The sequence below is a fragment of the Lipotes vexillifer genome, unplaced genomic scaffold (assembly GCF_000442215.2).
Source record: "Lipotes vexillifer unplaced genomic scaffold, Lipotes_vexillifer_v1.1 scaffold393, whole genome shotgun sequence".
Lineage (NCBI taxonomy): Eukaryota > Metazoa > Chordata > Mammalia > Artiodactyla > Lipotidae > Lipotes > Lipotes vexillifer.
The window spans coordinates 2,577,596-2,593,114 of record NW_006774564.1 but is presented as its reverse complement, the minus strand read 5'-3'; the positions used below and the strand labels follow the sequence as shown (position 1 = coordinate 2,593,114).

The window sequence follows — 15,519 nt, the reverse complement described above, 5'->3', positions numbered from 1 at the left end:
TGCTACTGAAAACACTTATATTTAGAAGCTTTAATTTGACCTGGGGAAATGAGTTCTCTTAAAACCTGACAAACAGTATAAGCCCCAAAGATTTTTTTTTTTTGCGGTATGCGGGCCTCTCACTGCTGTGGCCTCTCCCGTCGCGGAGCACAGGGCCCAGATGCGCAGGCCCAGCGGCCATGGCTCACGGGCCCAGCCGCTCCGCGGCACGCGGGATCCTCCCAGACCGGGGCACGAACCCATGTCCCCCGCATCGGCAGGCGGACTCTCAACCACTGTGCCACCAGGGAAGCCCAGCCCCAAAGATTTTAAATCAAATAGGTCTTCCAACACAGAAGCATTCATAGGAAACTTTTAGTTTCTCAAAAAATAAAAAATTAAAATCAAAAAAATCACTTGTTATCTGAAGAAAAGAGTATTAAAACAAATTATCTTAAGACAAACACTCTTAAAAAAGGCTGTATTTTCTATCATTTTCTCCTTAAAAGGAACACAAACCAGTTCACTATCTTTTAATAACTTAGACTACTGTAATCTAAAAACTTTAGAAACATGAAACACATGTCTTAGCTATCAAAGGTACCATTTAGATTTCACATATTAAACAGCCACAGTACAGCCTACAATGGCACAAAATCAGAAGGAACTGAATGGTTTGCAAGGTACTTTGACTTACATGTGGTCATTAAAATCCAGTAAGTAATTCAAAGTATGGTAATATAATGGGAGGCAATTAAAGGCTCAAATATCACTCTAAAATTGAAGACATGTAAATAAAGACTGAAAACTTTGTGGTTCTCTATCTTTCATTCACATGGCTAGATATCAGAACCTTACTGTGAAAAATATAGTTATTAAATATGGTTTCCCCAGAAAATAATGAAGCTTCAGAAAGTACAAAAGGTGTCAAGATCCATAGTTTGCTTCATCAAATGCTTTTCTAGCTCGTTTCAATTCTTCATTCATAGTAAGCAAGTCTTTAACCCTAGCAAACTTTCTTGGGTCCTTTCGAATCAAGAAGACGATATCTTCAACTTGTACCCGACCTTGTCTTCCAATTGACATTGCCTTGTGAGTCTATTACAAAAAAACATTAAATTCAATTAATTTTGAAAAAAATCTAACATTTTATTCTTTTAACTTGTGTCTATTTAATGCTGGTGAGTTTGAAACTTTCTCTTCTAATTATTATAGCTAGTCACTTATGAACTGTCTTTCTATTAATGTCCTTTGTCCACTTTCTACCGTTATTAGCAATGTTTCAATGCTTTATAGACAAATTTTAATATTAAAGACATTAAAACTCAAATTCATTGATTTAAAAAAAAATTTTTTTTACATCTTTATTAGAGTGTAATTGCTTTACAATGTTGTGTTAGTTTCTGCTATTTAACAAAGTGAATCAGCTATACGTATACATATACCCCCATATCCCCTCCCTCTTGCGTCTCCCTCCCACCTTCCCTATCCCACCCCTGTAGGTGGTCACAAAGCATTGAGTTGATCTCCCTGTGTCATGCAGCTGCTTCCCACTAGCTATCTATTTTACATTTGGTAGTGTATATACGTGAATGCTACTCTCTCACTTCGTCCCAGCTTACCCTTCCCTCCCCTCCCGTGTCCTCAAATCCATTCTCTACATCTGCGTCTTTATTCGTATCCTACCCCTGGGTTCATCAGAACCTTTTTTTTTTTTTAGATTCCATATATATGTGTTAGCATATGGTATTTGTTTATCTCTTTCTGATTTACTTCACTCCGTATGAGACTCTAGGTCCATCCACCTCACTACAAAGAACTCAATTTCATTTCTTTTTATGGCTGAGTAATATTCCATTGTATATGTGTGCCACATCTTCTTTATCCATTCGCACTGATGTTTCTTTCTGTGTGTTTTGATATATGTAGTTTGTCTTCATTTGCATAAAATAATTTTATAATTTCTTTGTAACCACCCACTTCATTTAAACTTTGTGTCCATTTCAGTAGCTGATAAATATTGGTGGGTTTCCTTAAAATCAAATCTCATCCCCTACCATTACATATTCATACTGCAAAAACAAAAATTCATCACAGCATTATTTCTAAAGACTGAAAAAGGGAAATTAAATATTTAATAAATTGAACCAATTTGAGCATACCTAGTCAATTAATATTGTGAAGCCATCAAAAATATTAATTATGCGGTGACACAGGGAAAATGTTGTAGACTTACCTAAGTGAAAAAGCAGGTTCTACGACTATATATATGATTTCAATTTTATAAAGTTTAAAAATATGTGTAAAAAGACAAAAGAATATTCACCAAAATCTCAGCATTAGTTATCTCTAGGTAGAAGGATTACAGATTTTTATTTTTTCCCTTGCACTCTTTAATGCTTTCTAAATTTAGTCAATATTACTTTCATAAGCAGAAAAAGATTTTTAAAAATGCACTCTCTGACCCAGTAATTTTACTTCTATTATTCTTTACGAAGGAAATAATCCAAAACACAGGGTAAAAATTCATAAGAACTGAACGCAAACAAACTCAGTATTCCCATCCCTGCAAACATATCCAAAGAAGGGGGAAATTTCATGAATATGGTCATTCAAACTTATCTACTCAGTTAAAAATAATATGTAAATAATTTCAATAGGGAAATGGTTAAGTATATTAGAAAATAATTTGAATGAATTTTATGCAGCTACTAAAATAATTGTGATTAGAACATATGAAATATGTATTAAAAACTGAATAAAAAGAATGTTTACTATGATCAACACTATGTAAAACACTGTATATCTTTACATAAATACTGGAAGAGGGAAATTTATGTTGGATGATGGGATTATGGGTAATATTTTACATTTTATTCAAGGATCTTATAATTATGTCCTTATAAATAAAATTCAGAGGAGGGGGTAGAATATATTGTGTGTGTGTGTGTGTGGGTGTTTGTGTATGTGTGTGTGGGTGTTTGTGTGTGTGTATACACCCACACACACTTATCTCTCTCTATCCTTAATGATAAATAGTAACCAGTAACTTCCATAAAACAGGCATTCAAATGGCACTCAAGCTTATTTCAAAGGATGCCATAGTTCTAGTCTTATCTAAAAGTTAGAATTTCAAATCTATTCCTTAATTAACTAAGACCAATTACAAAAAAAACTTACCATTTCAGTGATGAACTCTATGACAAGGTCTTCAAGAATATCTACTGACTCAGTATAAGGATTCTGGTCATCCCCAAACCCATACATCATACACCGTACTGTAAAAAGAACAATCATTTTTGTTTACACAAACTTGACCAATACTTTTTCAAATTAGAACTGAACTAAACTATAGAAGATATTGGTATGAAAGTATATTTACATTGTATTTCTTGTCTCCAAGTATGGATTTTGGTTTAAAAGGTATTAACCCCTAGTACATAACCAACTGTTCTTACCTAGCCTTCCCTAGGTAGGAACTCCCCTTCCCTCCCAGCTACTAAACCCTGATACCAATATTCCTTCCCTAATCTCTATTATCTACTCACCAACAACCCCAGAATGCCTTTAAGTAGGAAACTTCGTAGCAGGAACAGGATGAGCAGCAATGGTTTAGCCTTTACTGGGAGTGTTTTCAGGGGGTGAGGGGGAGGTCTTGGAAAAAAGAAGGCAAAATCCTTTCTGATACTACCATAAGGAAGAGGACATGAGAGAAAGTGCTCCAACTACCTTCTTATAGGAAGAACAGGTTAATCAAAAGGAGAAAGCAAAGGGCTTACTATACAGAATCTTGACATTTTATTCCCTGGATCAAAGCAACTGTCAGCAAAGCCCTCAGTCTTCATCTGAAGGAACCATAGAAAATGCAAAAGAGAAGAAAAGTCTACAGAATAATGAAAATAACTGCTAATAGCTAAAACTTATATAGCCCTTACTACATGCCAGGCACTGTTGTAAGCTCACTTAATCCTCAGGACAATCCTCTGAAGTAGAAACTACTATTATCCCCATTTTACATAGATGAGAAAATTGAGGCATAGAGTTTACGTGATTTACCCAAGGTCACACAGATAGTGAGATGGAACTTGAATTTGAACCCAGATGATCTGGCACCAGAGTCTATACTCCTACCCACAACAGTATTACACTTCTTGGTAATTTAGGGCAGATGGGATCCATATGGATTCTTATGCTATAGCCTATAAACTCCTAATCAGTCCATGGACAAGTTTTGAGAAGTCCTGGAACCCTATTGAAATTATATGTAAAAATTTTATACCTTATTTGTGTGTGCATTTTTCTGGAAGAAGAATCAACTCTTAGCAGATTCTCAAAGGGTATATAAATACTAAGAAACCCTGTCATATGTTAGACATGTTTTGTATCTTGATCTGACTGGTGGTTACAAGTATATGTATATATGGAAAATTCATCAAGCTGTTCAATGAAGACTAGTGCAATTTATTGTATTTAAGTTTTACATTTTAAAAAAAGGAACGGGTCTTCCCTGGTGGTGCAGTGGTTGGGAGTCCGCCTGCCGATGCAGGGGACATGGGTTCGTTCCCCGGTCCAGGAAGATCCCACATGCCGCAGAGTGGCTGGGCCTGTGAGCCATGGCCGCTGAGCCTGCACGTCCGGAGCCTGTGCTCCACAATGGGAGAGGCCACAACAGTGAGAGGCCTGCGTACCGCAAAAAAAAATAAAAATAAATAAATAAATAAATAAATGGAACGAACTCCTAGAACACTTCTAAAAGTACAAATGAGTACGTTAAGAATAATTTCTATTTAGGAGAAGCAAAAGCAGGCAGAACTAAGAAGACAGTAGACCAGGCGTGCGGAAGAAAAGAAACGGGTGACCTGGAAGCCAGACTAGGATACAGAAGCACCCCTAGGGTTTATTCTGGCAGGAGCTTTTAGGTCCAGATACAGGAAGGAGAAAACAAACACAGGAGCCAATATTTTCTCCCCTCTATCTTTTTTGGATTCTGAAATTTTTTTTGCTTTTTTTTTTTTTTTGCTGTATGCGGGCCTCTCACTGTTGTGGCCTCTCCCATTGCGGAGCACAGGCTCCGGATGCGCAGGCTCCGCGGCATGTGGGATCCTCCCGGACCGGGGCACGAACCCGCGTCCCCTGCATCGGCAGGCGGACTCTCAACCACTGCGCCCCCAGGGAAGCCCCTGCTTTTTTTTTTTTTGGTTTGTTTTTTTAGATAATTTCAGACTTAGAGAAGAGTTGCAAAAATAGCACAATGTTCCCGAATCCCTATATCCAGTTTCCCCTTATGTTAACATCTTACACAACCAAAGACATTTCTCAAAACTAAGAAATTAACACTGGTACAAATACATAACTTATTCAGATTGTACCAGTTTTTCCACTAGTGTACCTTTTCTGTTTCAGGATCCCACAATATTTAGTTGTCACGCCTCCCTAGTTTCCTCTGTTCTGTGACAGTTCCTCAGACTTTCCTTGTCTTTTTTTTTTAAATTTATCTATTTATTTATTTGTTTTTGGCTGCATTGGGTTTTCGTTGCTGCACACGGGCTTTCTCTAGTTGTGGTGAGCGGGGGTCACTGTTTGTTGTGGCGCACAGGCTTCTCATTGCAGTGGCTTCTCTTGTTGAGGAGCACAGGCTCTAGGCGTGCGGGCTTCAGTAGTTATGGCTCGCGGGCCCTAGAGCGCAGGCTCAGTAGTTGTGGCGCATGGGCTTAGTTGCTCTGCGGCATGTGGGATCTTCCCAAACCAGGGCTCGAACCCGTGTCTCCTGCATTACCAGGTGGATTCTTAACCACTGTGCTACCAGGGAAGCCCTTCCTTGTCTTTTATAACCTTGACACTTCTGAAGAATACTGGTCAGTTATCTTGTAGAATGTCCATCAATTTGGGTTTGTCTGATGTTTTCTCATGATTAGGTTGTGGTTATGCATTACTAGAAAGGGAATACAGTGATGATGTACCTCTTAATGCATTATATCAGGGGTATGTAATGTCAACATATATTACTGGTGATCTTATTAACTTTGATCACTTGGCTAAAGTAATGTCTGCCAGGATTCTCCACTGTAAACGTAATATTTTTCCTTAAATATTTTGAGGGAGATACCTTGTCATTAACATTCTGATGGGGAGAATTCATCAGTAGGGAAATATACTTCACTGGCAAAGCAAAAACATATTAGACAGGAAGTATGTGAACTGCATTTGGTTAAAGGGTCTGTAAAGACATAAACAGAAGTGAATGCTTTGAAATTTTGTGTTATATTAGCAAAAAATTTTTTTAAAAAAGAAGGTCTAGGAGAACAGATCTTGGTCAGTAAGTCATAGGAAGATTCAGGTAAGACAAGGAAAAGGCTGTGAAGATTCCAAATTCTTGTCATCACTCTGGGATGCTCTGGTGTAGGAATCCCCTTCTTATGCCGACTTAGGTAAAACCACGTACAAATGGAGTAAATAACATCAGAGATGGAATAAGTAGTGGTCAACTTAAGGTGAGAAATTGAGATATAGGAAGGGATTTGAATGGCAAAAAAAACCCCCACATATTGACTCTGTAGTTTAAAGAGCATTTGGGAACTGCTTACATCGGAACCAGCATAAATAAGTCAGGTGATGTGTCGCCTTATCAGGACTGGGAGATGGAGAGCACTTTCTCACGGTGCCTTTCAGGGGCTGGCCTTGAGCATCAGTAGTAGCAGCAGCTCTCCTTGCTGCTGCCACAAAAGGTCTACTGAGGGAACAGACTAGACAACCAAAACCTTATAATCTCTATGCCACTGGACTGCCTCACATTGTTCATCATCTTCCTGCCTTGTCCATTGCCTTAGTCCAAAGCCCCAACTTAATTCCTACCCTCAGCACCTGTTCCAGGATCCAAAAAAACCTTCGGCTTACAGTCAAAGGAGTCCCTGCTCCTACTGCTGAAAGGTAAGGGACAGGGGAGGTAACGGAGGTATGTCCTTAGGCCCTGAATTGAAACACTGATCACATTTCTTTACTTAAAAAAAAAAAAAGTATGGGTGTGTGTGTGTGTGCGTGTGTGTGTATACACGCATATATATAAATACATAAATTGGGGTTAGGATTATTACTATCTGTGATTCACAGGTTAAACAGAATTTATGCACAAGTCTGAGAATATTGTCCCTACAAGGAAACACATTCAGAACAATAAATCTACTTTGAACCAACAGACCCAGAAGTTTTTATCTATAAAAAATCATTGTCAAATACTACTTACATTCTTTAGAAAAAAGTCTCTTTCTTTTACCCTGTCCACCTTCTGCACCTCCTCCAATTTCTTCATTTTCTTCCTCAAACTAGAAGTTAAAATGTATATATAGATACGTCAAGCACTGCTTTTGACTTTTTAATAATTAACATTTTTTTCCATTTTCAACACTGATATCATGCCAGAAAGCCTAAATAAAGCAAGCAGCAAAAACCATGAAACCTTATTATTTTAGGCGCCTTACAACTATCCTGTCCAACTTCAGACTCACACAGGAATGGCTTCTACAATGTCCGCAACAACTGTACTGCCTCTCCTGGAACAGTTCCAACGACCATACATTCTTTTTTTTAACCAACAAAGTTGGCCTATTTCTAGACAGTTTTACTATTAAAAGAGTTGATATTGAATAAAAGTAAGCAAAACTAGTATTTACTAAGCACTGCTTACACAGCGCTAAGAACTTTCCTCAAGTAAGACTTATGCCTATTTTATGACATGAAAACCGAGGCTCAAAGTTAAATAACTTTGCTCTCAGAGAACAGAGGTTTTGAAACCCATGTTCCCTGACTTTGAGTCCATTATTTTTCCACTACTTTACAATAAGTATATAGTTTTGTTAGAAGTTGAATTGTTGGTTCATAATGAGGGCTATAACAAATACTAGCTCTGTCCTCTGATGATTCTCTAGGTGTTTCAAAGGGTGTCTGGCAAATATGGACCAAAAGCAAAGGGCAGGGGACCACCCTCCTACTCTTCCTGCCCCGTGTCCTACGACTAATCGGAAGAAAAGCCTAACACGGGGTGAAGTCCCCGATTCTCTCGGCTGAATTCACTAAGGAAAACAAACCCGATTCTCGGCCTCCGCTACGGTGCCCGAGGGAGTGAATAAAAAAGTGGGTTGGAACAGAGGTGATCACTCACCGTGGGGTCTTCTTCTTCATCTGCCATCCCAGCAGCCAGCCACGTCCAAGGCGCGCCCGCCTCCCATGGAGCGGGTTTTACTACTTCCGCGGCCTCACTTCCGGTGACGCGAGGAGGCGGGCGGGGCCTAGTTGGAACCCCGCCTGCGGAAGTAGAGCGTGCGCGTCTCGCCCGGCGGTGGAACCACAACGGTACTAAAGGAGGGAAGGGTGACGTCTTGGCAAGAAGGAATTAAAAATTAGCAACGAAAAGGAAATCACTGGCTAGGTGCCGTGTATCTCGCTGTCTCCTTGAACTTGCTTCTGTGTATCAGATCACCGCTTCCTTATTCGGGACTGCGAAGCTTTGGATCATTGAGGGGCTAGCCAGGGGTGTATTTAAACAATTTCAACAACTTAAGAGTTCCACTATGATTTATTGCCAAGCTTATTCGTTATTGGGGATATTGTACTTCGTTACCAGTTCTCAAGGGAATGTTATCTCCCCTTAGACTGAGGATTTAATCTTTGTGGGTTTGTTTGTTGTTTTTTTAATCAGAACAGTGCTTGGGAAAACCAGGGACATTAGAAGGCTAAAGCTAGGGATATAAGGTGTTCTGCAATGCAAGAGATGATGTCACACAGGGAATGATTGTTCCACAATACACTATTTCTGAATGTCCTGCTAAACATTCCTGTGAGTGAAAAATCTGTTCATAATTAGCTGGGCCTAGAACATAACTTTGTTAACATATAAACACAAAGCATTTTCCTATGCTTTTAAGGTACAGTGAATTTTCTAGGAATGCAACTGTGAGATAGTAGAAAGTATATGTATTGGTCTCTGCTCATCCACCCCACCCCTCTTCCTGGCACAGAGCTCCTAAAACCCTTGTAATTTGCTAAGTGATAAGAGCACTAGGGCGTCTTTTGTTCTAATGAGGCAACTCTGGGTGGGCTCCTGGATGGCTCCTGGCTGGGGGCTGGTCACCAGAAAAACCAAGCCACGATTAGAAGCTTGGAATTTTCAGCCCTCTCCGGAGCGGGGAGAGGAACTAGAAATGGAGTTAGTAATTTATCATGCCTATACAAGGCATAACAATTGCCTTGTATTGCCTACTAATTCCAATAGTAGGAGGTTCAGAGAGCGTTCAGGTTGGGGGGCACATCCACTTACCTGGAGGGTGATGCACCCCCAACTTCATGGAGGCAGAAGCTCTGTGCTCAGGATCCTCTCAGACCTTGCCCTATGTGTCTCTTCATCTGCATCCTTTACCATACCCTTTAATAAACTGGTAAACGTGTTTCCCTGCGTTTTGTGAGTTGTTCTAGGAAATAACCAAATCCAAGGAGGAGGAGGTCATGGAAACCTCTGAATTTTAGCCAAGTCAGACAGAAGTTGTGGGTAACCTGGGGACCTACTACTTTCGATTGGCATCTAAAGTTGAGAGCAGTCTTGCGGGACTGAGCCTTTGATCAGTGGGATCTAACACTATCTCCAGGTAAATAGCGTCAGTATTGAGTTAAATTGCAGGACACTCAGCTGGTGTCACAGAATTGTTTGGTGTGGAGGGGGGGAGGGGGGACCCACATATTTGGTCATGAGAAGTGTCATAAGTGAAGTGTTCAGTGTGAAAGTAAAGGAGAAAGACACGGGAAGGAAAAAGCTGAGAGTTTTCCCCCAAACAGTAACTACCCTGAAATTGGAGAGATATAGTACTGTTTTATTTGCAACTTACCAAGAGCTGTGAAACATCTCAGGAAACAATGTCATGAAAGGCTTTCATGAATGTCATGAAAGGCTGTATCAGTTGTTTGGATAGCCAAAACTCACTGGAATCAGTCTGCATTTTCACTCCTGCATTCATGGTGCAAGCATATACATATGTTTGCATATACATATAGGTGCAAGCATCTGAAATCATTATACCCCCTAGTGTAGTCATACCTGAGCATTTACATATTGAAACACATATTATTATAATTTACTGTCTTTATTTTACTTTACATTATAGTTAGGACATTATATTTTATAGTTACGTGGGTACTTAGGTTAGTTATTTATTACTGTGAAACAAATTATCCCAAAACTTAGTGGTTTAAAACAATGAACATTTATCACACAGTTTCTGTGTGGAATCTGGGCACAGTTTAGCTGGATGCCTCTGGCTCAAGGTCCCTTATGTTGCAGTCAGGGTGTTGGTTGGGCCTCAGTCTGATCTGAAGTATTGATGGGGAAGGTCCGCTTCCAAAATCACTCACGTTGTTGTCAGCAGGATTCAGCTACTTCAGGTTGTTACATTAAGGGCCTCAGTTCTTCACTGGCTATTGTCAGAGGCCTCCCTCCATTCCTTGCCATGTCAACTTCCTAGGGCAGCTGGCTTCTCTCAGAGCAGGTGAGGAAGAGAACCAGGAAGAACACCCAAGAACACAGTTTTTTTGGTAACCTAACCTTGGAAGTGACATCCCATCATTTTTGCCCTATGCTATTCACTAGCAATCAATAAATGCAGCCCACACTCAAGAAGAGGGGATTACACAAGGATGAGAATACCAGGAGGCAGACATCATTGGGGGCTATCTGAGAGGCTGCCTACCATAGTAGGTTATATTATTTGTGAATTTCATTTCAGAATAATAAAGGAGACATATTTATTATTTAAGGAGGTTTGTTGGGTCTGAAAGGGTTGAGAACTGCTATGTTAGGTAGTATTGAAACACTGGCCTTGTCCAGGGAATCAGGTATAAAATATTCACAGTGTCCATTATCAGGGGAATGGATAGGTAAAATGTGCTGGATGTACACCAAGGTGTACTATACAACAATCAGAAGCAATAGACTAGCAAAATGGATAGAGCTTAGAAACAAAGTGCTAAATTTAAAAAGTAAGAAATATGAGATCTATAACAAAAGACCGTTTATGTATATTAAACACATATACACAAAAAAATACATATTTTACAGGAACATATAAAAAAGGCATAGACATCAAATACATTAGGAAGGTTACAGGGTAGGAGACATAAGAATAGGGATAAAGAGAATGCATAAGATACACAACAAGTGAAGGACTTGGGAAGGGTCAGTTACAATAGTATGGCATGAACTATGGAGTGTGAATAATTCAACATTCTGAGCCTGAGATCCAAAATGTAAAGGGGAAAAAAAAAATGCAGTGTTGTGAGCAGAGCAGAAATAAAGCCCAGAGAGTGAAAAGTCATGGTGTGCTTCTAGAGGATGTTTCAGGTGGGTTGCCAGAGTCAAGTTTGTTGGGTGGAGATGCAGAAAATGAGGCTGGAATGAAACTGGAGTTTGAGTTTGTGAAAGGCCTTGAATATTCTCTTCAGAGACTGAACTTCATTCAAAGTGCAGAGTGCCTGGGAGGTCTTTAAGCAGAAGAGTCACATGACCCATCTTTAAAAAAAAAAAATCACTTCAGCAGGGAGACCACCTAGGATGAGAGCTGATTAGAACATGAATTAAGACGAAGGAATTTTAGGAGCAGAAATCACAGGACTTTGTGTCTGAATGAATCTGAGAGCTATGGAGAGAGAGGTTTATATCCAGATGGAATGCTATTAATATGAATTGGAAAGTAAAATGGAAAAGCAACTGGGGAGGGAAGGAAATGAGTTCAGTCTGAGTGTGAGAGTCTAGAGGTGTCCTGTAGACAGACAGATGGAGGTGCAGGTCTGGAAATCCAGAGAAATCAAGACTAGAGAAAATGGCATGGAAGACATCAACGCGGGGGCAATAGTTTAAACACTGCACAGAAACAAAAGTGAGAGAAGGGAGGCAACGGTCAGATCCTCCAAAACAGTACATCATGGAACAGAGAGAGAAGAAATGGTCCAAGAGGCAGAAAAAGATAAAAGAAGAAAAATGAAGAGGAAGTGAGGGAGGAGGAAGGGAAGGATATACAGTTGACTCTTGAACAACACAGGTTTGAACTGTGTAGGTCCACTTATATATGGATTTTTCTCAATAAATACCTACTACAATAAGTTACTTTTCAGCATTACCTTCATGAACTCTATAATCCAGTTCCACAAGGCCACTTTCAATTATTCATGCAACAAATATTTATCAAGCACCTGAACAGCACTTACTATGGGACTGTTGATAAAATGATAACATAAATACACAGTTCAGGGTTCGTGAACCTTACAATGTAGCAGGGAGACATGAATAAAATAGATATTGTATGCTTTGGAAGATTATGATGGGAAAGGGGACCCAAGAAGGTCAGAGAAGACTTCCTTGTGCAAATAACATTTGAGCTGAGAGCTGAGAGATGAATGGAGTTAGGCAGTGAAAGAGGAAGGAGAAAGTGGGCTGTGCCCCAAACTTATACCATCCTCAAGCCTATGGTGACACTACTCCTTTCCCACTAGGATACCTTTCTTTTCTGTTGAAATGCTACATGCCTTTCAGGCCCAGCTAACATGTCTGCCCCTCCATCAAGCATTACCTGAGTGCTCCAGCTGATTCTCTCTTATTCTCACTGTTGTGGCCTCTCCCGTTGTGGAGCACAGGCTCCAGATGCACAGGCTCAGCGGCCATGGCTCACAGGCCCAGCTGCTCCGCGGCATGTGGGATCTTCCCAGACCAGGGCACGAACCCGTGTCCCTTGCATCGGCAGGCGGACACTCAACCACTGTGCCACCAGGGAAGCCCAGCACTTACTTTTCATTTTCCTTCAACACTTCTTTCTAATGTATTTTCTGATTACTTATACACACAGCTTGTCTCGTACACTAAATCTTAAAACTTACTAAGAAAAGAGTCTGTTTCTTATTCACCTTTCAGCTCCCAAAGGCTAGCACATTCCTCAGACTCCCGGAACAAATATTTGTAGCATAAATTAATGCTTGTTTGACATCCCTTTTCAAATATGTTGTAATTCAATGAAGCTATTGTTGCAAGCTGTGCCTTTGGGACTGAACTTACTCTTTGGTTAAACCACAATCCCATAGTCATGGTCCCCATGACTGATTAGTGTTTGCCACAGGGACTGCAACAACCCTAACAAACAGGCAACTGTTCTTGACTGACAGGCGTTTGGCAACAACTGCCCGTCCTTCAGTGGAGGCTGAAATGAACTGAGGAAGGACTGTCCGAATTGAGTCCCCATGCAGTGGGGCTCTATTTATCCCTTGCATTTGGGCTGTGAGAGACAGTGACCCAGGCTTTGGCGTGAGGCTTTAGGGCTTTTCAGGACAACAGAAACACTAATGCTTGGAACAAAATCGTCAAAGATCAATATCAGTGGACAGAATCCTAATTTGAGGCAGTGTGATAACAAGGGGAAGGGAGCTTTGAAGTCAGACAAACTAGCTCTGTGATCTCACCCATGTGCCTTCTTTGAGCCTCAGATTTCTCATCAAAAAACTATTCTGCAAAACAGTTGTGAAGATCAAAGATAATGTCTTTACACATACAATGCCTGTGCTCTACTAAAATGTGTTTATTCATCTATCTTCCCCAATATAGTTTGTACCCTGAGGTCAGGGACTCGTTTTTTGCCTCTACGCCTGCAAAATTTAGCAAAGTGTGTAAATATTTTATAAACAAATGAACAACAACAGTGATAGCTAAGATTTATGGAGCACTTACTTCATGCCAGATATTGTTGTAAATAGTAATTTATTTAATCCTTCAACAACCCTACAAAGGAGCAACCATTATGACTCAATTTTACAGAAAGAAAGCAAAATATAATTTTAAAAAATATGAAATTCTTGGTATAACTAATTTTGAAATAAAAATCTGGTGAGATTCACTTTAGTCAATAAAAAAGGTAAAAAAAAATTTTTTTTTTTTGCTTACAGCACCCGGCTCCCCTCGCCCTTGGCAGTGAAAGCGCAGAGTCCTAACCACCGGACTGCCAGGGAATTCCTGGTAAAATACATTTAAAACCTGGAAATGAAAAAATACAGTGGAAGGAGAAAGAAGGAAGGAAATAAATGTAAGAATGGGAAGAAAGAGTAGGAAGAAGAAAGAGAGATAGACACATGGAAAAAGAAGAAACAGTAAGATACTGTGAACTATCACTGTCCTTTGAAATAATAAGTAGACAACTAATTACTCTTCCCAGTTCTTCAACTGTGATTTCTTTATTCTTAAACTCTGAGAGTGACAGGGGACGAAAGGCTTATCTTTCAGAGCATGACACAATTGGAGTGGTTTCCATGCAGTGAAAAGACAAGGAGACAAAGTTATCTCCAAAAGAGGATGACATGAGCAAAATGTGAAAGCAAAGAGTACATTTGAAGAACACTGAACAGTGTTTTCACAGCTGAAGCTTGAAGTCTGCCTATGGGAACAGTGAAAAATTCTGCTGGAAGGCCTTGAATAGCAGGGTAAGGAGTTAGACATATGTTCAGCAGACAGTGGCTGCTGTTAAAGGAAACAGCAGTTGTGGTCTGGAGCAAAGTGTTCTAGTTCTGAGTTCAGAAGACCAGAATTATTGTTCAAGTCTGATACTGGTTAGTCCTTACCCTAAACCTTAGATTACCTCTAAAATAGGGGTGATGAGGCAGTTGTAAGGATTAAATAAGATATTATGACAAGGTGTGTTCACTTTAAAAAGTAAAAATGTTATAGAAAAGTAAGTTTTCACTGGACTTCCCCGGTGGCGCAGTGGTTAAGAATCCACCTGCCAGTGGTTGAGAGTCCACCTGCTGATGCAGGGGACACGGGTTCGTGCCCCGGTCCAGGTAGATCCCACATGCGGCGGAGCCGCTGAGCCTGTGCGTCCGGAGCCTGTGCTCCGCAACGGGAGAGGCCACAACAGTGAGAGGCCCGCGTACCGCAAAAAAAAAAAAAAAAAAGAATCCACCTGCTAATGCAGGGGACTCCAGTTCGATCCCTGGTCTGGGAAGATACCACTTCTGCAGAGCAACTAAGCCCGCGAGCCACAACTACTGAGCCTGCGCTCTAGAGCCCGTTCTCTGCAACGAGAAGCCACCGCAAGAAGGCCGCATACTGCAACGAACAGTAGCCACCCCCCCTCACTGCAACTAGAAAGAAAAGCCCCCACGCAGCAGCGAATACCCAATGCAACCAAAAAATAGAAGAAATTAAAAAATGAATAAATTGAGGCATAATTCAGTTTAAAAAAATAAGTTTTCACTGTTGTGAGGATTTAATTGATGCTTGAAGACTGAAATGGTAAAATTACTAAAGTGATGGATGTAGAAATGAAAAGGGGGCAATTGGAACAACACTTCAGAAAAAAAGGAGTTAATCGATTCGAAGATAATTTACAAATTCTAAATTCAGTGATCAGGGGGAAAGGACTATTAACCATAGAAACAGGGAAATCAGAAGGGGGTGAGTTTGGTTTTAAACATTTCAGATGTCAGAAGAACATCTGCAAGAAATGTAGGACTGGAGCTTGGGTA

The 15,519-nt window shown here is 40.2% G+C and overlaps 1 protein-coding gene across 1 annotated transcript; it reads right to left on the bottom strand.

Annotated features, from left to right (window-relative positions):
* Nucleotides 1-757: 757 nt before the first annotated feature.
* Nucleotides 758-8,174, bottom strand: TAF13 (TATA-box binding protein associated factor 13). Its single transcript, XM_007449330.1, has 4 exons — nt 8,135-8,174; nt 7,220-7,298; nt 3,160-3,257; nt 758-1,077 (listed from the first exon to the last, which is right to left on the bottom strand). Exons 1-4 carry the CDS (start codon nt 8,159-8,161, stop codon nt 907-909), a joined length of 375 nt encoding a protein of 124 aa, XP_007449392.1. The 5' UTR covers nt 8,162-8,174; the 3' UTR covers nt 758-906.
* Nucleotides 8,175-15,519: the final 7,345 nt, after the last annotated feature.